Source organism: Oncorhynchus clarkii, chromosome 16 (assembly GCF_045791955.1).
Source record: "Oncorhynchus clarkii lewisi isolate Uvic-CL-2024 chromosome 16, UVic_Ocla_1.0, whole genome shotgun sequence".
In the NCBI taxonomy this organism is placed as follows: Eukaryota; Metazoa; Chordata; class Actinopteri; order Salmoniformes; family Salmonidae; genus Oncorhynchus; species Oncorhynchus clarkii.
Window position 1 is genome coordinate 38,557,271 of NC_092162.1, and position 23,654 is coordinate 38,580,924.

The 23,654-nt window shown below is 45.3% G+C and overlaps 1 protein-coding gene across 2 annotated transcripts in view; it reads right to left on the reverse strand.

Moving 5' to 3' along the window:
• LOC139368403 (dihydropyridine-sensitive L-type skeletal muscle calcium channel subunit alpha-1-like) overlaps window positions 1–23,654 on the reverse strand; it is a 44,178-nt gene that overhangs the window by 13,319 nt on the left and 7,205 nt on the right. For both annotated transcript variants that reach the window (XM_071107241.1, XM_071107242.1), the window contains exons 3-22: window positions 20,579–20,718; window positions 19,704–19,837; window positions 19,234–19,386; window positions 18,586–18,791; window positions 17,922–18,025; window positions 17,415–17,560; window positions 16,783–16,858; window positions 16,176–16,336; window positions 14,499–14,724; window positions 13,861–14,068; window positions 13,652–13,772; window positions 13,008–13,122; window positions 12,484–12,583; window positions 12,017–12,086; window positions 8,762–8,894; window positions 8,412–8,541; window positions 7,085–7,144; window positions 6,879–6,985; window positions 6,350–6,437; window positions 6,121–6,228 (exon numbers count right to left, since the gene is read on the reverse strand). In XM_071107241.1, the coding sequence (XP_070963342.1) occupies window positions 6,121–6,228; window positions 6,350–6,437; window positions 6,879–6,985; window positions 7,085–7,144; window positions 8,412–8,541; window positions 8,762–8,894; window positions 12,017–12,086; window positions 12,484–12,583; window positions 13,008–13,122; window positions 13,652–13,772; window positions 13,861–14,068; window positions 14,499–14,724; window positions 16,176–16,336; window positions 16,783–16,858; window positions 17,415–17,560; window positions 17,922–18,025; window positions 18,586–18,791; window positions 19,234–19,386; window positions 19,704–19,837; window positions 20,579–20,718 (2,586 nt within the window). The remainder of the gene's footprint in view (window positions 1–6,120; window positions 6,229–6,349; window positions 6,438–6,878; window positions 6,986–7,084; window positions 7,145–8,411; window positions 8,542–8,761; window positions 8,895–12,016; window positions 12,087–12,483; window positions 12,584–13,007; window positions 13,123–13,651; window positions 13,773–13,860; window positions 14,069–14,498; window positions 14,725–16,175; window positions 16,337–16,782; window positions 16,859–17,414; window positions 17,561–17,921; window positions 18,026–18,585; window positions 18,792–19,233; window positions 19,387–19,703; window positions 19,838–20,578; window positions 20,719–23,654) is intronic.

The following is a 23,654-nucleotide window of genomic DNA, read 5'->3' on the forward strand; positions in this document are numbered from 1 at the left end:
CAGTCCCCGCAGCCGGACAACTTTCTCACGGTTTCTGGAAGGAAATGCTGTAGGAACGCTCAACCCGTGTCGCTCATTCAGCCGACAGAAACTTTCAACCGGTTTTCCCCATTAAGCAGCGGGTCGGAGTCAGAGGCCGAGTCTTCTCTGGTCTCTCCTCCTCCCGTTACGGGGTCTGAGACGCCGAAGCTTCCCACCATTAGCTCTGACAAATTGAAAACTCTAGTCATTGGCGACTCCATTACCCGCAGTATTAGACTTAAAACGAATCATCCAGCGATCATACACTGTTTACCGGGGGGCAGGGCTACCGACGTTAAGGCTAATCTGAAGATGGTGCTGGCTAAAGCTAAAACTGGCGAGTGTAGAGAGTATAGAGATATTGTTATCCACGTCGGCACCAACGATGTTAGGATGAAACAGTCAGAGATCACCAAGCGCAACATAGCTTCTGCGTGTAAATCAGCTAGAAAGATGTGTCGGCATCGAGTAATTGTCTCTGGCCCCCTCCCAGTTAGGGGGAGTGATGAGCTCTACAGCAGAGTCTCACAACTCAATCGCTGGTTGAAAACTGTTTTCTGCCCCTCCCAAAAGATAGAATTTGTAGATAATTGGCCCTCTTTCTGGGACTCGCCCACAAACAGGACCAAGCCTGACCTGCTGAGGAGTGACGGACTCCATCCTAGCTGGAGGGGTGCTCTCATTTTATCTACCAACATAGACAGGGCTCTAACTCCTCTAGCTCCACAATGAAATAGGGTGCAGGCCAGGCAGCAGGCTGTTAGCCAGCCTGCCAGCATAGTGGAGTCTGCCACTAGCACAGTCAGTGTAGTCAGCTCAGCTATCACCATTGAGACCGTGTCTGTGCCTCGACCTGGGTTGGGCAAAACTAAACATGGCGGTGTTCGCCTTAGCAATCTCACTAGGATAAAGACCACCTCCATTCCTGTCATTATTGAAAGAGATCATGATACCTCACATCTCAAAATAGGGCTACTTAATGTTAGATCCCTTACTTCAAAGGCAATTATAGTCAATGAACTAATCACTGATCATAATCTTGATGTGATTGGCCTGACTGAAACATGGCTTAAGCCTGATGAATTTACTGTGTTAAATGAGGCCTCACCTCCTGGCTACACTAGTGACCATATCCCCCGTGCATCCCGCAAAGGCGGAGGTGAAGTCATGAAATCTATGCAGCCTACTCAATCACTTTTTATAGCTACTGTTTACAGGCCTCCTGGGCCATATACAGCGTTCCTCACTGAGTTCCCTGAATTCCTATCGGACCTTGTAGTCATAGCGGATAATATTCTAATATTTGGTGACTTTAATATTCACATGGAAAAGTCCACAGACCCACTCCAAAAGGCTTTCGGAGCCATCATCGACTCAGTGGGTTTTGTCCAACATGTCTCTGGACCCACTCACTGTCACAGTCATACGCTGGACCTAGTTTTGTCCCATGGAATAAATGTTGTGGATCTTAATGTTTTTCCTCATAATCCTGGACTATCGGACCACCATTTTATTACGTTTGCAATTGCAACAAATAATCTGCTCAGACCCCAACCAAGGATCATCAAAAGTCGTGCTATAAATTCACAGACAACACAAAGATTCCTTGATGTCCTTCCAGATTCCCTCTGTCTACCCAAGGACGCCAGAGGACAAAAATCAGTTAACCACCTAACTGAGGAACTCAATTTAACCTTGCGCAATACCCTAGATGCAGTTGCACCCCTAAAAACTAAAAACATTTCTCATAAGAAACTAGCTCCCTGGTACACAGAAAATACCCGAGCTCTGAAGCAAGCTTCCAGAAAATTGGAACGGAAATGGCGCCACACCAAACTGGAAGTCTTCCGACTAGCTTGGAAAGACAGTACTGTGCAGTACCGAAGAGCCCTTACTGCTGCTCGATCATCCTATTTTTCTAACTTAATTGAGAAAAATAAGAACAATCCGAAATTCCTTTTTGATACTGTCGCAAAGCTAACTAAAAAGCAGCATTCCCCAAGAGAGGATGACTTTCACTTTAGCAGTGATAAATTCATGAACTTCTTTGAGGAAAAGATTATGATTATTAGAAAGCAAATTACGGACTCCTCCTTAAATCTGCGTATTCCTTCAAAGCTTAGATCTTATCTGTCGGAAAGATATCAGTTTGTCTCTGTGAATGGTTTGTCCTCTGACAAATCAACTGTAAATTTCGGTGTTCCTCAAGGTTCCGTTTTAGGACCACTATTGTTTTCACTATATATTTTACCTCTTGGATGTCATTCGAAAACATAATGTTAACTTTCACTGCTATGCGGATGACACACAGCTGTACATTTCAATTAAACATGGTGAAGCCCCAAAATTGCCCTTGCTAGAAGAATGTGTTTCAGACATAAGGAAGTGGATGGCTGCAAACTTTCTACTTTTAAACTCGGACAAAACAGAGATGCTTGTTCTAGGTCCCAAGAAACAAAGAGATCTTCTGTTGAATCTGACAATTAATCTTAATGGTTGTACAGTCGTCTCAAATAAAACTGTGAAGGACCTCGGCGTTACTCTGGACCCTGATCTCTCTTTTGAAGAACATATCAAGACCATTTCAAGGACAGCTTTTTTCCATCTACGTAACATTGCAAAAATCAGAAACTTTCTGTCCAAAAATGATGCAGAAAAATTTATCCATGCTTTTGTCACTTCCAGGTTAGACTACTGCAATGTTCTACTTTCCGGCTACCCGGATAAAGCACTAAATAAACTTCAGTTAGTGCTAAATACGGCTGCTAGAATCCTGACTAGAACCAAAAAATTTGATCATATTACTCCAGTGCTAGCCTCTCTACACTGGCTTCCTGTCAAAGCAAGGGCTGATTTCAAGGTTTTACTGCTAACCTACAAAGCATTACATGGGCTTGCTCCTACCTATCTCTCTGATTTGGTCCTTCCGTACATACCTACACGTACGCTACGGTCACAAGACGCAGGCCTCCTAATTGTCCCTAGAATTTTTAAGCAAACAGCTGGAGGCAGGGCTTTCTCCTATAGAGCTCCATTTTTATGGAACGGTCTGCCTATCCATGTCAGAGACGCAAACTCGGTCTCAACCTTTAAGTCTCTACTGAAGACTCATCTCTTCAGTGGGTCATATGATTGAGTGTAGTCTGGCCCAGGAGTGGGAGGGTGAACGGAAAGGCTCTGGAGCAACGAACCGCCCTTGCTGTCTCTGCCTGGCCGGTTCCCCTCTTTCCACTGGGATTCTCTGCCTCTAACCCTATTACAGGGGCTGAGTCACTGGCTTTACTGGGGCTCTCTCATGCCGTCCCTGGAGGGGGTGCGTCACCTGAGTGGGTTGAGTCACTGATGTGGTCATCCTGTCTGGGTTGGCGCCCCCCCCCCTTGGGTTGTGCCGTGGCGAAGGTCTTTGTGGGCTATACTCAGCCTTGTCTCAGGATGGTAAGTTGGTGGTTGAAGATATCCCTCTAGTGTTGTGGGGGCTGTGCTTTGGCAAAGTGGGTGGGGTTATATCCTTCCTGTTTGGCCCTGTCCGGGGGTGTCCTCGGATGGGGCCACAGTGTCTCCTGACCCCTCCTGTCTCAGCCTCCAGTATTTATGCTGCAGTAGTTTATGTGTCGGGGGGCTAGGGTCAGTTTGTTATATCTGGAGTACTTCTCCTGTCCTATTCGGTGCCCTGTGTGAATCTAAGTGTGCGTTCTCTAATTCTCTCCTTCTCTCTTTCTCTCTCTCGGAGGACCTGAGCCCTAGGACCATGCCCCAGGACTACCTGACATGATGACTCCTTGCTGTCCCCAGTCCACCTGGCTGTGCTGCTGCTCCAGTTTCAACTGTTCTGCCTTATTATTATTCGACCATGCTGGTCATTTATGAACATTTGAACATCTTGGCCATGTTCTGTTATAATCTCCACCCGGCACAGCCAGAAGAGGACTGGCCATCCCACATATGTTCTCTCTAATTCTCTCTTTCTTTCTCTCTCTCGGAGGACCTGAGCCATAGGACCATGCCCCAGGAATACCTGACATGATGACTCCTTGCTGTCCCCAGTCCAGCTGACTGTGCTGCTGCTCCAGTTTCAACTATTCTGCCTTATTATTATTCGACCATGCTGGTCATTTATGAACATTTGAACATCTTGACCATGTTTTGTTATAATCTCCACCCGGCACAGCCAGAAGAGGACTGGCCACCCCACATAGCCTGGTTCCTCTCTAGGTTTCTTCCTAGGTTTTGGCCTTTCTAGGGAGTTTTTCCTAGCCACCGTGCTTCTACACCTGCATTGCTTGCTGTTTGGGGTTTTAGGCTGGGTTTCTGTACAGCACTTTGAGATATCAGCTGATGTACGAAGGGCTATATAAATAAATTTGATTTGATTTGATGTCCACATCCCCGTTCAACCCTAACCCCAACCACAACCCTAACCCTAGCTTCATGTCCACATCCCCGTTCAACCCTAACCCCAACAACAACTTCATGTCCACATCCCTGTTCAACCCTAACCCCAACCACAACCCTAACTTCATGTCCACATCCCTGTTCAACCCTAACCCCAACCACAACCCTAACTTCATGTCCACATCCCTGTTCAACCCTAACCCCAACCACAACCACAACCCTAACTTCATGTCCACATCCCCGTTCAATCCTAACCCCAACCACAACCCTAGCTTCATGTCCACATCCCCGTTCAACCCAAACCCCAACCATAACCCTAACCCCAACCATAACCCTAACTTCATGTCCAAATCCCCGTTCAACCCTAGCCCCAACCACAACCCTAGCTTCATGTCTACATCCCGGTTCAACCCCAAACACAACCGTAACCCTTGCTTCATGTCCACATCCCGGTTCAACCCTAGCCCCAACCACAACCCTAACCCTAGCTTCATGTCCACATCCCTGTTCAACCCTAACCCCAACCCCAACCATAACCCTAGCTTCATGTCCACATCCCCGTTCAACCCTAACCCCAACCCCAACAACAACTTCATGTCCACATCCCTGTTCAACCCTAACCCCAACCACAACCCTAACTTCATGTCCACATCCCTGTTCAACCCTAACCCCAACCACAACCCTAACTTCATATCCACATCCCCGTTCAACCCTAACCCCAACCCCAACAACAACTTCATGTCCACATCCCTGTTCAACCCTAACCCCAACCACAACCCTAGCTTCATGTCCACATCCCTGTTCAACCCTAACCCCAACCACAACCATAACCCTAGCTTCATGTCCACATCCCCGTTCAACCCTAGCCTCAACCACAACCATAACCCTAACCCCAACCATAACCCTAGCTTCATCTCCACATCCCTGTTCAACCCTAGCCCCAACCACAACCATAACCCTAACCACAACCACAACCCTAGCTTCATGTCCACATCCCTGTTCAACCCTAACCCCAACCACAACCATAACCCTAGCTTCATGTCCACATCCCCGTTCAACCCTAGCCCCAACCACAACCATAACCCTAACCCCAACCATAACCCTAGCTTCATGTCCACATCCCTGTTCAACCCTAACCCCAACCACAACCATAACCCTAGCTTCATGTCCACATCCCCGTTCAACCCTAGCCCCAACCACAACCATAACCCTAACCCCAACCATAACCCTAGCTTCATGTCCACATCCCCGTTCAACCCTAGCCCCAACCACAACCATAACCCTAACCACAACCCTAACCCTAGCTTCATGTCCACATCCCTGTTCAACCCTAACCCCATCCACAACCATAACCCTAGCTTCATGTCCACATCCCGGTTCAACCCTAACCCCAACCCTAACCCTAGCTTCATGTCCACATCCCTGTTCAACCCTAACCCCAACCACAACCCTAGCTTCATGTCCACATCCCCGTTCAACCCTAGCCCCAACCACAACCATAACCCCTGAGCTGGCTATGACCTCAAGTGTTATGTCATCTACCTACTACTCTACATACATTATTCAATCTCACATTGAGGAGCTGGACCCCTATGCAGTCTAGCATATTATAAATCAGAATAAAGCCACTGAACTGTCTAGGACCTTGCTGTTCTGTGTCATATGTCAGCTTCTGCATATAGCCACACCATACAGGTTGAACCGTACCTTGAAGAGCTGGACCCCTATGCAGGAGAATATGAAGTCGAGCAGCATGGTGACCAGGACGATGTTGCCGATGGTTTTGATGGCTACAAACACACACTGGACCACGTGCTGTGAAAAAGATTACACATACAGGTCAGATCACCAGCTGTGTGGCAATGCATTTCTATAGAAATACGTGTGTGTTTGTGTGTGTGTGTGTGTGTGTGTGTGTGTGTGTGGTGTACAGTACCTTCAGGCCCTTGGCTCTGTTGATAGCCCTTAGAGGTCTCAGCACCCTCAACACCCTGAGAATCTTCACCACTGAGATGGCACTGGACCTAGAGTCCGACGGCAGACACATGACAGCCTTCACAATGTGCTCGTCCCAGCAGGCGAAGCTGGTTGAAATGACGTCACGCGTGTATCTCTACAGCGCTCCATTGCATCCCTACGGCGCCACTCAGACATCGAGAACGACACAGAGTGTACAAAACCTTTAACGAACACCTTCCTACTATTGAGTTGCAACCCCCTTTTTTTTCCGGAACAGCTTCGATTCGTCGGGGCACGGACTCTACAAGGCGTTGAAAGCGTTCCACGCAGATTCAAGTGATATTTTAACAGGTGACATCAACAAGGGATCACAGCTTTCACCTGGATTCACCTGGTCAGTCTGTGTCATGCACGTTTCCAACGTTTCGTAAACTCTGTGTACATCCACAGGAATAATACAGTAACACTACATATTTCCTATCACCCAACAGGATAGCAACACTCACTCCATTCCCATGGACAACAGAGACACGCCCACCACCAGCAGGTCCAGCATGTTGAAGGAGTTACGGCAGAAAGAGCCTGGATGCAGGAAGGCTCCATACACCGTCATCTGGAGGGGGAACACTTGGGTTAACATATACTAGCTGTCACCAGGTTAATGTCCTAAATATTATACCATTTCATCCAATAGGAATTTAGACCACTTTACCTTGAGCACAATCTCAATGGTGAACACAGTGGTGAAGACAATATCAGCATAAGCCAAGACCTGCAGAAAAGCGAGGGTTGGTCGAGTTATCATCACATAGCGAAGTCATTCACGTAGCGTACTTTACACCAGGGGTTCTCAAAGGGGAGTCCGACGAACTGCAGAGGGTCCACAGACAGATCTCAATATATATATTTTGATGAATATTACTAACAACAGATGAAACAACTTTTGGCCAAGGGATCCGTGGAATAAGTTTCAATTGTGTTATACAATACAATGGTATTCATCTACAACGTATGTTCTTAACCCTGGGCAACATGGGCCTGGGATAATCACAGGGATATGGGTATTCACAGTGATGAAATGTTTAGATTTGAGGGAAATTAGCTTGAAAACAGCACAATTTTCTCTCTGATGCCAAGACATTGGGCTTTAAAAGACACAGTCATAGATAACAATGGCACTTAAGGAGTTTTACTAATTTGAGTTGTGTTCCGATTATGAGGAAACCTGATTAATTTGCTATCACAAAAGGGCTCCCCGGCCACAAAAAGTTTGAGTACCCTTGCTTTACACTGTTTGTCCTTTTATGGAACGTTTATTGATGTTTCATTTTGAATGCACTTTATTTCAAATGTTATTTTATTTGATGTGTCTGACTGGAAACACATATTTTGACCAATGGGTAAATGGTGTAGTCTAAATCTCATGTCTCTATCATAATCTGTTCAAAGTTTATTGTAGTTTTTACTCTTGCAGGTGACCAAAATTAAGGTGAATAATTCAATGGAGGCCGGAGAATTTTTTTTGTCAAAAATATACAGTACGAGTCAAAAGTTTGGACCCACCTGCTCATTCAAGGGTTTTTCTTGATGTTAACTATTTTCTACATTGTAGAAGAATAGTGAAGACATCAAAACTATGAAATAACAATACGGAATTAGTAACAACAACAAAAAATAAAAAATATATTTTATATTTGAGATTCTTCAAAGTAGCCTTATGTCTTATATATTAGTATTCGCTTTTCATATTAATTGGAAATTGTTGTTCTTTTTAGTAGATTTCTTGCAAAAGCAAGCGTATCTCTGTGAAATGTCAACGGAGCACTGAGCGTACTGTAAGCTTTTTAAAATTGAATTAATAATTAATAATCAGACTTTTCGGATATAATGTTAATCATATGTTAGAGAAAGACCCCACTGAAGAATTCAGAACACGAATTGTATTTTATAACATAAGGAAGATTCACCAAAGCGTGTTTTCATCCAGAGTAGATAGACACCCTACACTTAGACTTCCTAATGGAACATAGCTTGAGCACCTTATTCCTGAATGACTTGGGGTCTATGGGATCCTCAGCGGCCAGTGATATGCTACTGAGGAGGATGAAGAGCAGGATGAAGTTGGTGAAGGGGGTGGCATTGACGATCCTATGACACAGCTTACGAAACCTGACCACGGAGGGAACACAAACACACACACACACACACAAAGAAAAGACAACAACCTCAACTTACATAGTTATTGTAACATCAGACGCGAACACGAGGCCAATTTATTATTGAAACATTTTAATAGCAGTATAATAAGACTCTACGTCAGATACAACCCATTGTTCGTTGTTGGCCTGAATTGAATTGAATAGGGAATGTGTTGATCTGTGCGACTCACTTGTTCTCCGGTCCGAAGATAAAAAAGGAGTAGGTCTCCGGCATAGGAACCTCTTCCTCTTTCAGCTGGAGATCAGCCATTGGTCGAGGCCGTGGGCTCTCAGGGATAGCAGGCTCCTCCTCCTCGTCATCACCTAGAACAGAAGGCGTCGTGGATAGGACAGTTGGTAGTTGGCAGTCATTAAATTATTGTACAGTAAATTCATTATTGACAGGTTTTTTTATGGTGCGCTATCCTTTTTCTTTTATTAAAGTAATTTATAAGCAGATATTTTTTTAATAAGGCCACCTCCTTTCAGACAAAAACACAACCATATTTGTTTTAGGTTCATAAACATAAGACATAGTGTAGCAATAGTCGGATTCCAAGTCTGTTTGTGCTGTCTTGCCAACTCCTATGGTTAGTGGCGTGACAATGAAGTTGGCAAGACAGCACAAACACATCTGGGATCAGGCTACTGTAGCAGGGATAAAAGAGACATGTGCTGTGTGCTCTTTTTTACTTTTTTTATTTCACCTTTATTTAACCAGGTAGGCCAGTTGAGAACAAGTTCTCATTTACAACTGCGACCTGGCCAAGATAAAGCAAAGCAGTTCGACACATACAACAACACAGAGTTACACATGGAATAAACAAACATACAGTCAATAATACAGTAGAAAAAAGTCTATATACATTGTGTGCAAATTAGGTAAGATAAGGGAGGTAAGGCAATAAATAGGCTATTATGGTCGAAGTAATTACAATATAGCAATTAAACACTGGAGTGATAGATGTGCAGAAGGTGAATGTTCAAGTAGAAATACTGGGGTGCAAAGGAGCAAGATAAATAAATAAATACAGTATGGGGATGAGGTAGTTGGATGGGCTATTTACAGATGGGCTATGTACAGGTGCAGTGATATGAGTCTCCAGCTTCAGTGATTTTTGCAGTTCATTTCAGTCATTGGCAGCAGAGAACTGGAAGGAAAGGCGGCCAAAGGAGGAATTGGCTTTGGGGGTGACCAGTGAAATATACCTGATGGAGCGTGTGCTTCGGGTGGGTGCTGCTATGGTGACAATTGAGCTGAGATAAGGCGGGGCTTTACCTAGCAAAGACTTGTAGATGACCTGGAGCCAGTGGGTTTGGCGACGAGTATGAAGCGAGGGCCAGGCAACGAGAGCGTACAGGTCGCAGTGGTGGGTAGTATATGGGGCTTTGGTGACAAAACGGATGGCACTATGATAGACTGCATCCAATTTGTTGAGTAGAGTGTTGGAAGGTAAATTCCAACACCGAAGTCGAGGATTGGTAGGATGGTCAGTTTTATGAGGGTATGTTTGGCAGCATGAGTGAAGGATGCTTTGTTGTGAAATAGGAAGCCGATTCTATATTTAATTTTGGATTGGAGATGCTTAATGTGAGTCTGTAAGGAGAGTTTTCAGTCTAACCAGACACCTAGATATTTGTAGTTGTCCACATATTCTAAGTCAGAACCGTCCAGAGTAGTGAAGCTAGACGGGCAGGCAGGTACGGGCAGTTGAAGAGCATGCGTTTAGTTTTACTTGCATTTAAGAGCAGTTGGAGGTCACGGAAGGACAGTTGTATGGCATTGAAGCTTGTCTGGAGGTTAGTTAACACAGTGTCCAAAGCAGGGCCAGATGTATTCAGAATGGTGTTGTCTGCGTAGAGGTGGATCAGAGAATCACCGGCAGCAAGCGCAACATCATTGATGTATACAGAGAAGAGAGTGTCGTGGTAATTTTCTGTATTACTAAATGAGGAGAGTTTACAAACCACACACCAGTCAGAGTTATACTTAAGCTTCATCTTTAATTATATGAGCTTCACCATAACCCTTTGACTCTCAGATCAATTCAGTGTCTATAAATGAATGTTGAGAGTGCCTATAAGAGAATACCAAGATCTTTTATAGCCAAGCTAACCCCTCTCAACTTACATGACGAACCACAGATCTTAGGAACAGTTCACAAAGAAAAACTTTTACTTGAGAGAGGAGTATCCCGTAGCCAGATAGCATTAGCTATAAATTATCATTCAGTTTGGTCTCTCAGACGAGGTTCTAATCTCGTTCCTGGTACTTCCTAGTACCAAAACATTACCTCATTCAATGGCATATATCAATTGTCAACTTTAGATACTCCCATCTCAATAACACCTCAATCCTGGACAAGCTCACTGAGGGGAGTGAGCCTCTAGGTCATATACTATTAAAGATAAATGCAACATCAGAGGGGTAATACAATGGTTCCAGACACTGCCATACTCCTCCCTCCAATGGGAAAAGGAGGGCGTGACTGGCGTACAGACATTGTGGAGCCCTTCACATGGTTTAACAGATACATTCACATATGAAAACAATGTTCAAACCTGACCTCTCCCCTCTCTGGGCCCCAAATCACTTTTCCCTAGCTGAGAAGGGAAACAGCATAGTCCAAAAGGAGACATCCTAATGACAAGTATCTCACATAAGCATATTATGAAAGTAAATAAAACATCTTATTTATCTATGTTACCCAACTAATTCTGATTCATCCGCAACAAGAGTCAGCCCGAGAATTGAACCCTGTGGCACCCCCATAGAGACTGCCAGTGGTCCGGACAACAGGCCCTCCGGTTTGACACACTGAACTCTATCAGAGAAGTAGTTGGTGAACCAGGCGAGGCAGTCATTTGAGAAACCAAGGCTGTTGAGTCTGCCGATAAGAATGTGGTGATTGACAGAGTCGAAAGCCTTGACCAGGTCGATGAACACAGCTGCACAGTATTGTCTCTTATCGATGGCGGTTATGATATCGTTTAGGACCTTGAGCTCTGTCGAGGATGAGCACAACAACCTCAGACAACTCATATTTCCGATTCCCGGAAAATGGCTGGATAACAACAAAAGCATGTGTGGTAGTACAGCCTTTAAAAGGCAGTGGACAGCGTGTAAGAATAGACTGGACTTAAAAAGATGATGATCTTTGGGATGAGTGGCTAATAATAATTAGGTGGGGCTATTCTTATACTGACTGTACCGCGGCTAGGAGAGCAGCACCGATGGTCATTCAATCCAATGCAATGACGTCAACATCAAGCAGTAGCTTTCCTACTGCAATTAGCTATCGACTATTAGATTCAGTTGCTTCTTTTTTTTGTAACGGTTCGATTAGTAGAAGTGAGATTCAGGTGATAGTACAGTAGTGTATGCTGGGATCATTCCTGAAGCCTTGCCTGGCCTAGGGCTGGCTCAGACAGTGCCTACCACCTACCTGGGAAGTCTGCTGAAGGGAAGGGATCCTTCACTTCCTTCACGTTGGATTCAAACTCATCAACTTTCAGCTGGAATTGAAAACAACGGATATGTAATGAGACAGGTTTATAAACAGCTAAAAACATAGAGATTCAGAATACAAGAGACACAGCTAACTAAATACCACACATGGACCCAGCATCAGCTCATTGACAGCTTAATGGCACAGTACACAGTAGGCTATCAGTGCCATCTCAACACCTGGTTCAGGACTGAAATAGTGAAATGTAACCCTGCACCAAGAGATGTGGTGTTAGATCCTGTTGGCTCAGTAGCCCTCTTTGCTGACTGACCGTAGCGGTGGTGGGAATCCACTCTATCTTAGTTCTCTGTCCGGCCAGCTTCTTAATGCTAGGCTTAGTTAACTAACCTCATACACTAACCTGCCAGGTACAGACAGAGGACTCTTGAGTCAGCAGTACTAACCTTAGCAGTGGTGGGAATCCCCTCTATCTTAGACCTCTGTTCAGCCAGTTTCTTAGCCAGCAGAACCCTCTCCTCATCAGCCTTGTCTGGCATGTTGGCCCTGGTAGGAACAGGTGGAGAGAGAGGGAGAATAGAGGAACATTTAGTTGTAATAAAGTATGTATAGCTAACAAGCGGCTGATTAAGATGGGAAAGGAAGGAAGATAAAGATAAAGGAGGATAGAGAAAGTTGTGCAAACAGCAGCTAACATCCAGTACTTGACATGGGCAGGAGTTCACCGCAACTGTGTACCGGCACCTCAGATTTTGTTCTTCTTGACTTCCCGCACCTCCTATAGAATATTAGCTCAAAGGTATTATGGAGCTCCTGCAACTAAATATAAGGGATGCCGGCACACAAAATGAGTACTGGGTCTAAGTCTAAGTCTAAGTCAAGCACTGCTAACATCTTCAATTTATTTAGCTCTTTCTGCAATGGTGCCAAACAAGAGTGTGTTGAGTCAAAGGAGGGTTGTTGTGTTTACCTGAGCAGTTTCCGCCTCTTTCTCTCCTCTGCTTTGTCTTTCTGGGCGGCCGTCAGGCTCTCTGCTTCTGCCAGGTTGTCGACAGCGATGGCCAGGAACACGTTGAGGAGGATGTCTGTTCACACAGCACTCAGGAAACAACAGCCCTGTACTTGGGCCTGCTCTTAGCTATGCCACAGTCTAGCCTTGTAATTACACAATTATTTACATCCCATTAAACAAGCCCTATTTCTGTAACCAAACACGTCACAAACTATTCTATCCTGACCAACGGTAACAAAAATTATGAATCGAGTTGGCCAGTAACCACACTGCTAACCCGATGCCGAACCTTACATTAAGACAAAAGTTAAACTTTGTTTTCACACATTTGTATGACAAAGCCACTTTTGACTTAGTGGCTGTGGTAACTAGTGACAACCGATCACCTGAGGGGTACTGCCATCACCACAGCAGCCTACCACGGCCTGAGGATGATGATGATGTCAACCCGAGACTCAAACACTACAGAGTCCACCCCCTGGATCCTTCATCTACAGCCGTTGGCTTCATCTCAGTCTCCGCCTGAATCCCCTCACATCCCATTCCATTTCCTCAATAAATATTCTAAACCTTTTTCAATGTACTGGTGAAGTGAAGGATACAGTTTCCACAGGTGAAGAGGATGATGAAGTAGATGCTGACTAGGATGCCAGGGAAGACTGGTCCACCGTAAGCCATGATACCATTATACATGATGGAGTTCCAGTCCTCCCCTGTCAGAACCTGAATGAAGAGGAGGAAGTCATTCAATCCAAATCCGACAGTCCGGCCAGTCAGTCAACACATCACGCAACAATAGAAAGCACAATACCTGGAAGACACTGATGAGCGCCTGGGGGAAGTTGTCAAAGTTACTGCGTCTGATCTCCTGGTCTGGGAAGTTGAACTTCCCCCCGAACACCTGCATGCCCAGCAGGGAGAAAATGACGATGAAGAGGAAGAGGAGGAGGAGCAGCGAGGCGATGGAACGGACTGAGTTTAACAGGGAGGCAATCAGGTTACTGAGGGAGGTCCAATACCTGAGAGCGGGGAGAGCGGGGAGAGTAGTGGGCTGTTATCAGAGATATACTGTACAGTGGTACTTAGGTGAAAGGTTTAAAAAAGTACTTTTCCTCTTAGGGCCACCGTAGAGATACTAGACTATATCAAATGTTTGTTTACATTGACTATGATTATATTACTGATGTCATATCATATCGTTGATCTCGGCATTTCAAATGCAATGTTTGGCAAGTGCTGTTTTATTGTTGACTCCTTAAACTTGGAAAGCACAGAGATGCCACTCAGTGATTGTGAGACACCGGAGAACAAACCCCAAAATCATAGCAACAGCTGTGTCACCAAATGTTAAATCTCTCTGATGGAAGGCTAGCTAGCTCGGGATTTGATAAGGCTCGCCAGAATAGCAAATGATTGGTCAATAAATGCTCTTCCAGTGAGGTGACTTACTTGGTGACCTTTAGCAGTCTCAGCAGGCGGATGCAGCGGAGGACAGAGATGCCGAGAGGGGACATGACGTCAGCAGTGACCAGGATGATCTCGAGGATGCCCACGCTCACCACGAAGCAGTCAAAGCGGTTGAACAGGGACAAGAAGTATTGAGGCAGGCCCAGAGCATACATCTTCACAAACATCTCCAGCGCAAACAGGGTCAGCAGCACCTTGTTGGCATTATCTGAGAAAGGACACAGGAAACAACGAGGACAAAGGGATAGGCAAGAGGTAACCGATAAGAAATCAGGGATAGGCAAGACAGGCCCCTAAGAACTGATCTTTGTTGGCACTGCCTGACACCAGAGAGAATAACACAGCTAAGTAAGTGGAGGCTGGTGGGAGGAGCTATAGGAGGATGGGCTCATTATAATGGCTGGAATGGAATTCATGGAACGGAGTCAAACATGTGGTTTCCATATGTGTGATGTGTTTGATACCGTTTCCATTGATTCCTTTCCAGCCATTACAATGAGCCTGTCCTTCTATAGCTCCTCCCACCAGCCACCATCTAAGTAATATTTTATTTGTGAGTGAAGGTTGTCTTCTTCATGCAAGTCGGAATACTTTCTGCTGGGAACAAACACCCAAAGGCTTACGGCTATCGAATCCCCTTAGGGCTATTCAAATATGTATTTTGGGAGAAGCAAAACAGTGAGCAGACATTTCCTTATGGCTTTTTCTCTCCTCGCCTGACGACTCACACTAAATTCTTCCGCAGCTCTGTCGTTCGCTGCGTACTTTACTCTGCCGTCATTGAAGTCGTTTGTGGCCTCGAGGGGCGTGGTACAAAACAAAGTCATCAGCGATAGGATCTTCTCAAACCAATCATAGTAACAAATCCAATGAGACATTTCCAAACCGCCGCTTTACCCACGTGTGTTCTGGCCCAATCCATCGGTTTCTGTACCAATCAGGCGGCCCCGAATGGGTTCGCATCCGGTGAAGGGTCGGGCAGGTATTCAGATCCAGACTCATTGGGAGAAGAAACTAAAGTCCGTAGGCGTGATGTAACATTTGGCCGGAGCAAGGAGTCTGGGTTGCCAGGCAATTATTAACATATATATATATATATTGGACCTTCTTTTTGTCCTGTTCCTGTTATTAATTTGGATGTGCGTAAAACCCCCCGCATTCATTATCGGCAAGACAGGGTGCTAAGAACTGACCCTGAGACAGCAGGACGTTTGATGTAGTTTATGGTTTGTACTGGGAGCTGCTATTTCTGTACTAGAGGCTCAGGTTCTGTCTATGGGGGTAACATTAGTAAACTAAAAAAAAGTCACCATAAGTAAAAGAGGTCCCAGTATATATAAAGAGATAAAGACATAACAGAAACTTGTGTATGCTTATGTGCCAATATTCTGACCTGAGATCTGCGTAACGCAATATTGTTGTGCAAGTATCTTATTGACATCAATGAACGATTTAAGCGAAAGCCTGAGTTGTGGCAGCTTATCTTTACTCTGAATCGGGCCAATGCAGAACATGCTTCCTAGATGTACTAGTCAATGGCAGTTTCAGTGAGAGCGTAAAACAGACCTTATATAGTAGTGTGTGCATGAGTATGTGTGTGTATGTATGTTTGTGAATGCCTGCATGCCTGCGTGCATGCGTGTGTGTGTGTGTGTGTACCTTGTACAGTAGTAAGCATGTCTGACTGGTGGTGATGTTCACTAGCGATGGCAATAGTATTCAGGAAGACCACCAGAATCACAGACCAATAAAATGTCTTCGATTTTACATAGACGAGACACTTCATCCTGAAGAACCGGTTCCAGCGACGAGCCTGACGACTGGGGAGAGAGGGTTGAGCGAGAAAGAGAGGGAAAGAGGGAGGAGAAATGAGAGACGAGAGGGGGAGAGAGGAGAGGAGGAGAGACAGAGAGAGGAGAGAGGGAGAGAGGGAAAGAGGGAGGAAAAATGAGAGACGAGAGGGGGAGAGAGGAGAGGAGGAGAGACAGAGAGAGAGAGAGAGAGAGAGAGAGAGAGAGAGAGAGAGAGGAAGAGAGAGAGAGAGAGAGGGAGGGAGAAAAGGGAGGGAGACAGAGAGGAGAGAGGGAGAGAATGAGGGAGAGAGGGAGAAAAACAGGGAGACAGAGAGAGCAGAGAGGGAGAGAATGAGGGAGAGCGAGGAAGGAGAGGATGGTCTGAAGTCAGTTACCATGTCTATGATCTGTAAAAAAAATATACATATTACATTTAAATGATGTATTGTTTATGTTTTTATCTCCGTACTCACTAATAGTACACCACCCGGCTCTCACCCTCCTTCCCTATCAGACTATCTGTGTCTGCCTCCGTCAAAGGCAGGAGTCCTGCCAAGAATAAACAGAATATTAGGGGGACTTGTATACATTAAGACACCCTACACCCCAACCCACCTCTTGTCTCTTGGCCCTCCAACCCCTACAGCTCAGGTCAGCTCCCACTCAGCCCAGTCAAAGCTCTTCTCTGTCCTGGCACCCCAATGGTGGAACAAGCTTCCCCTTAACATCAAAACAGCAGAGTACCTACCCATCTTCCGAAAAGGTCTGAAACCCTACCTCTTTGAAGTGCATCTTAAATAAACCCCCAGGGGCACCCCGCCCCAACTTGCCTTTTCTGACTATCACTGACTTTGCTGTTAACTACATTATTGAGGGAACATGTACTTACTATGACTGTGATATGTAGTTGTCTCACCTAGCTATCTTAAGATGAATGCACTCATTTGTAAGTCGCTCTGGATAAGAGTGTCTGCTGAATGACTAAAATATAAAATGCAATGTTGCTCAAATCCCTGGGAACCCCCAGAACAAATCAGACACCCTATAACAATTTAGACGTCGGACGCCTCCAAGAGATGTCGGGCACCCTCACGAGTCAATCTACCTTTCCCCTCCTGGTCGTTTTCTAGGACCTCAGCCTGAGTGATCCATTCCATGTAACCCTTCAGGTCCTCATCCAGCTGCTGGGTCTCCCTCAACTTCTGGAACTCCCCTCGGGACTTAGCCTTCTCTCTCTCCTTAGTGAACTCTCTGGGTGTAGGGAAGAGGACAAAAAAAGGTTGTGTAGAAAATAACAGGCATTTCTGATTAAATACACCAGACAAGGTAACTAGAAGATCAGTATACTCTTAGGGAAAAAAAAGGGTTCCAAAAGGGTTCTTCGGCTGTCCAAATAGGAGAACCCTTTTGGGTTCCATGTGGAACCTTCTGTAGAAAGGGTTCTACGTGGAACCAAACAGGGTTCTATGCGGAACCAAGAAGGGTTCTATGCGGAACCAAGAAGGGTTCTTCAAAGGGTTCTCCTATGGGGACAGCCAATGAGCCTTTCTAGGTTCCAGATAGCACCTTTTTTTTCTAAAAGCGTAGAGTAGAATAGAGGACATGATCATACCCGCTGAGAACACCCAGGACCAGATTGAGCACGAAGAAGGATCCAATTAGGATCAGAGTCACGAAGTAGAGCCAGGGCCACTCGTTCCCTATGGCATCGTTCACCTGCAGGAGAACATCACTACTGCATTGCTACAATGTCACTACAACATAATACACAAGTGTTTCCCAAACCCGGTCCTGGGGCCCCAAAGGGGGGCACATTTTGGCTCCCATAGCACTGCACAGCTGATTCAAATAATCGAATTTGATGACATGTTGATAATTGGAATCAGCTGGGTAGTGCTAGGGCAAAAACCAAAACGTGCACCTCTTGGGGTCCCCAGGACCGAGTTGTCATACAGTCATACAGTCACAAAGGAGAGCCAGGGCCATCATTCACCTGAAGGACAGCACAACATTACTACCAACTACAGTGTCACTACTGTAATACAGTAGGTTGTTTGCTACACCACGACGAAGCTGTATGGGTCATCTATTCTAATACACTGCCTTTAATTAGGTCATTGGGAGGCAAAATAAGCTGTCTGCGGAATCGCAGCCGGATTCTGACTGCATCTCATGTTCTGTGAAGGGCCTAGATGTATGGTCCTCTCAGGTAATGGCACGCCACAGGACCCTGCTGTGATGCAGTCAGATGCTTCTCATAGGGAGGAGAGACTGACCCAGTAGAGCACATCAGTCCAGCCCTCCATAGTGATAGACTGGAAGACGGTGAGCATGGCGAAACCAAAGTTGTCAAAGTGGGTGATGCCGAAGTTTGGCCCCGCCCAGCCTGAACGACACTCTGTCCCGTTGAGGAGGCAGCGGCGCCCGTTACCGGCCTGGGCACAGGGGGCGGGCCTCTCATTCTCTAATGTAGCCATGATGTCTGGAGGAGAGAGAGAGAGAGAGAGAGAGAGAGAGAGAGAGACAACCAAATGTTTTATTGTGAAAGATGTTGATGTGTGGTGACCAGGGTTAGGGTCAATTCGATTTCAATTCCAATCAATTCAGAAAAACCCAATTCCATTTGGAGAAAAGGACAGAGAGCGTCACAGAAACATTTTCATTGTGAAAGACGTTGATGTGTGGTGACGTGATCAGTGCGCGCTGTATAGCAAAGACTATACAGCACTAACACATTAGCGACCAGGTGCCTTGCTTACAACTCAGACCTCCACCCAAAGAGGAGAGTAGAGCTACCTGGTTGTCCAAATATGACCTGGTTGTCCAAATATTACCTGGTTGTCATAGTTGTTTGTCCTCAATGTGAGTGACTTACCTCAAATACTCTTCACATACTCTTTACTATCTCCTACTTTGTCGCTTACCTGTGCCAGTCCAGTAGCAGGTCTTGTGCATCTTACACTTAAAGAGCTCCAGACCTACGATGGCGTAGATGGTGACCATGAAGAAGACCAGAAGGCCAATGTGCAACAGGGGCAGCATTGCCTTCAGGATCGAGTTCATCACCACCTGAAGGCCTGGAGGGGAACACTCACTACCTCAGTACTACTTCAATAAAAAAATTAAAAAACAGACATATTAGCCAACAATGAGGGTCAATGGTGTGGTCAAGAAACAGAAATGCGCGCTAAGCTAAAACCTGAAGAAACAATATTGTAAAACATAATGGAATGAGATGACAGTGTGACCCACTATGACCCACTGTGAATGTTACTCGAAGCCTGACGAAGAACATTTGGTCGAAACGCTGCACTGGAGAATCAAACAACTGAAACATCAAACAATGTGTGGGCGTGTGTGGGCGTGCGTGTTTGTGTGATGTGTTGGTTCTTACTGGGGACTCCAGTTACGAGACGTAGGGGCCTGAGCACCCTGAATGCTCTGAGGGCCTTCATATCTAACCCTCCTCCCTTCTCCATGTGAATGCCTGCTAGATAGTTGATGGTGTCCAGGGCGATGGTGAAGAGGCTGCAGGAGAAAAACAACAGATAGAATTAGTAACTGGTGACACTTTTACTCTAGGCTCACTACGTACGCATTCATAAAGCCTTTATAACAGCTACACAGGACATTATAGAGTGGCATGCAACTAACTGAACACCACAGAGATACTAAACAATCGACTTTCTCTGTAACCCTTTAACCTGAAGCCAACTAAAGCCAAGCATAATGCATTGTGGTGTGGTTGTAATGCATTGTGGTGTGGCTGTAATGCATTGTGGTGTGGTTGTAATGCATTGTGGTGTGGCTGTAATGCATTGTGGTGTGGTTGTAATGCATTGTGGTGTGGTTGTAATGCATTGTGGTGTGGTTGTAATGCATTGTGGTGTGGCTGTAATGCATTGTGGTGTGGTTGTAATGCATTGTGGTGTGGCTGTAATGCATTGTGGTGTGGTTGTAATGCATTGTGGTGTGGTTGTAATGCATTGTGGTGTGGTTGTAATGCATTGTGGTGTGGCTGTAATGCATTGTGGTGTGGTTGTAATGCATTGTGGTGTGGTTGTAATGCATTGTGGTGTGGCTGTAATGCATTGTGGTGTGGTTGTAACGCATTGTGGTGTGGTTGTAATGCATTGTATGCCCCCTTTATAATCTACTGGCATAAAACTGAATGTGACTGTAATACACTGTTGTGCAGAACCAAACCATACAGTGCTAGTTTGATTGATTGGCTTCGATACAGAGCCCTCCCATAAGGGCACGTCTTACCCCATGAAGACAATGACGAAGTCCAGTAAGTTCCAAGCGTTCCGCAGATAGGCTCCCTCGTGGAATACAAAGCCGTACGCTATTATCTTCAGAAAGCACTCCAACGTAAAGATCACCAGGAAGATATACTCCAGACTCTCCTGAAAGAGAAAGACACGAAAACCTCGGCAATGAGACTCTTTGCAAAACTCGTCATCTTTACTTATCCAGTAGAAAAGAGACAAGGGAGTTTGTTCCAATTTGCAGTTGTAAAGCTCACGCACAACATACACACCGAACAGGCTGGGATCAGATTTGATACCCAACTCCCGGGTCTAACATCTTTCATTTTAGGAAAGCAAAGAGCCCATCTGCCTGAAAAGACCTATCGACGGCAGTTAGTTCAATGGAGGATGAAAGGCATTTCAAGGCCCACTCTGTGATATTTACCTCTGTTTATCCCCCCTTCATTAACGATATAAGAACATAGGAGTGAGCATTTAAGGGAAAATTATTGGGGTCACTGAAACCTTTGACACAACCGGCTGCTGTAGAATCAAACAGGCTTTAACGGTATTAGATTTGCCAGCTTGTTCTCTCGCGACAGCTCTGATTAGGCAGGGCCTGGACAGGGTTTAAAGGGATGACGCTGACTCAGTAAGAGGGACATCTGGTGAGACTGGGTGCCATTATAGTTTTGTCAGCTACACACACACACACACACACTGGCTCACATACTGACATACTAGCTCTCACATAAACAGTACGCAGAGGGAAAGTATGATGTTTTGTAACCATCCTTCGTTGGAGCTGATAGTGCTACAGACGATAAGTCGGATAAACATTTGATTCCCTGTGGTATTAGCTCTAGCATTGATAGTGTCAGGAAGAGCAGGCAAGCACACACATAAACAGCACCATGTAGGGTGTCCCTCTGTCTCTATACACACACTGTGGCGGTCGCTAGAACAGACAGGCAGAGGAACTGTGGAACACACAACTGCACCGTGACAGACTACATTTACGACAGCTACTTTTCGGGGACTACGTTTAGGCCTTTACATCTCTGTGTTGCCAAATCACTTCCAAGGAGTTCAGTTATTTCCTGGTTCCCCTGACTGAAACAAACCGATTGGATGGATTCAAATAGCTATTCTAAATGTTTTCCACACTGTATTTACATATGTCTGTGCAGTGAGGAACAGTCACAGAACTAAACCCTGTTTGAGTTCCAGTTTGGCCAGGTCTCCATTGAGAAAGAGCTCTTCTGACCTCAAATGGGACTTCCTGGTTAAATAAATGTTAAATAATGGAATTAGTGAAAAGTGAATTGTCTTGTATATAGCAGCATTGCAGTTGGCTCAGAGTTACTCATCGTTACTCACTGCTTATACTTATTAGTAGTCAATATTCAGATGAACTATTTACATGTACTGTAGATCTAATCGGTAAAATTACTTTAATAGCCAGCGTCCTTCTAAAGAATGAAACTAACACCACCGTGGTCGTTAGGACAGACAAACGCTTCTCAGTCTTTCCAACAAGTCAGTTCATCAAATTCCTGCCCTGCTAGAGCTGCCCTGGTCAACTGTAAGCTTTGTTATTGTGAAGTGGAAACGTCAGGGGGCAACAACGGCTCAGCCACAAAGTGGTAGGCCACACAAGCTCACAGAACGTGTCCTCAGTTGCAACACTCACTACCGAGTTCCAAACTGCCTCTGGAAGCAACGTCAGCACAATAACTGTTCGTAGGGAACTTCATGAAATGGGTTTCCATGGCCGAGTAAAGCTCGCCGCCATTGGACTCAGCAGTGGAAACGTGTTCTCTGGCAGTCTGACATACTAATCTGGGTTTGGCAGATGCGAGGCAAACTAATGCATAGTGCCAACTGTAAAGTTTGTTGTAGGAGGAATAATGGTCTGGGGCTGTTTTTCATGGTTCGCGCTAGGCCCCTTAGTTCCAGTGAAGGGAAATCTTAATGCTACAGCATACAATGACATTCTAGACGATTCTGTTCTTCCAACTTTGTGGCAACAGTTTGGGGAAGGCTCTTTCCTGTTTCAGCATGTCAATGCCCCCGTGCACAAAGCGAGGTCCATACAGAAATGGTTTGTCGAGATCGGTGTGGAAGAACTTGACTGGCCTGCACGGAGCCCTGACCTCAACCCCATCAAACACCTTTGGGATGAATTAGAACGCCGAATGCGAGCCAGGCCTAATCGCCCAACTTCAGTGCCTGACCTCACTAACGCTCTTGTGGCTGAATGGATACAAGTCCCAGAAACAATGTTCCAACATCTAGTGGAAAGCCTTCCCAGAAGACTGGAGGATGTTATAGCAGCAAAGGTGGGACCAACTCCATATTAATGCCCATGATTTTGGAATGAGATGTGGTCATGTAGTGTGTGTATATACATACAGTGCCTTGCGAAAGTATTCGGCCCCCTTGAACTTTGCGACCTTTTGCCACATTTCAGGCTTCAAACATAAAGATATAAAACTGTATTTTTTTGTGAAGAATCAACAACAAGTGGGACACAATCATGAAGTGGAACGACATTTATTGGATATTTCAAACTTTTTTAACAAATCAAAAACTGAAAAATTGGGCGTGCAAAATTATTCAGCCCCTTTACTTTCAGTGTAGCAAACTCTCTCCAGAAGTTCAGTGAGGATCTCTGAATGATCCAATGTTGACCTAAATGACTAATGATGATAAATACAATCCACCTGTGTGTAATCAAGTCTCCGTATAAATGCACCTGCACTGTGATAGTCTCAGAGGTACGTTAAAAGCGCAGAGAGCATCATGAAGAACAAGGAACACACCAGGCAGGTCCGAGATACTGTTGTGAAGAAGTTTAAAGCCGGATTTGGATACAAAAAGATTTCCCAAGCTTTAAACATCCCAAGGAGCACTGTGCAAGCGATAATATTGAAATGGAAGGAGTATCAGACCACTGCAAATCTACCAAGACCTGGCCGTCCAAGGAGAAGACTGATCAGAGATGCAGCCAGGAGGCCCATGATCACTCTGGATGAACTGCAGAGATCTACAGCTGAGGTGGGAGACTCTGTCCATAGGACAACAATCAG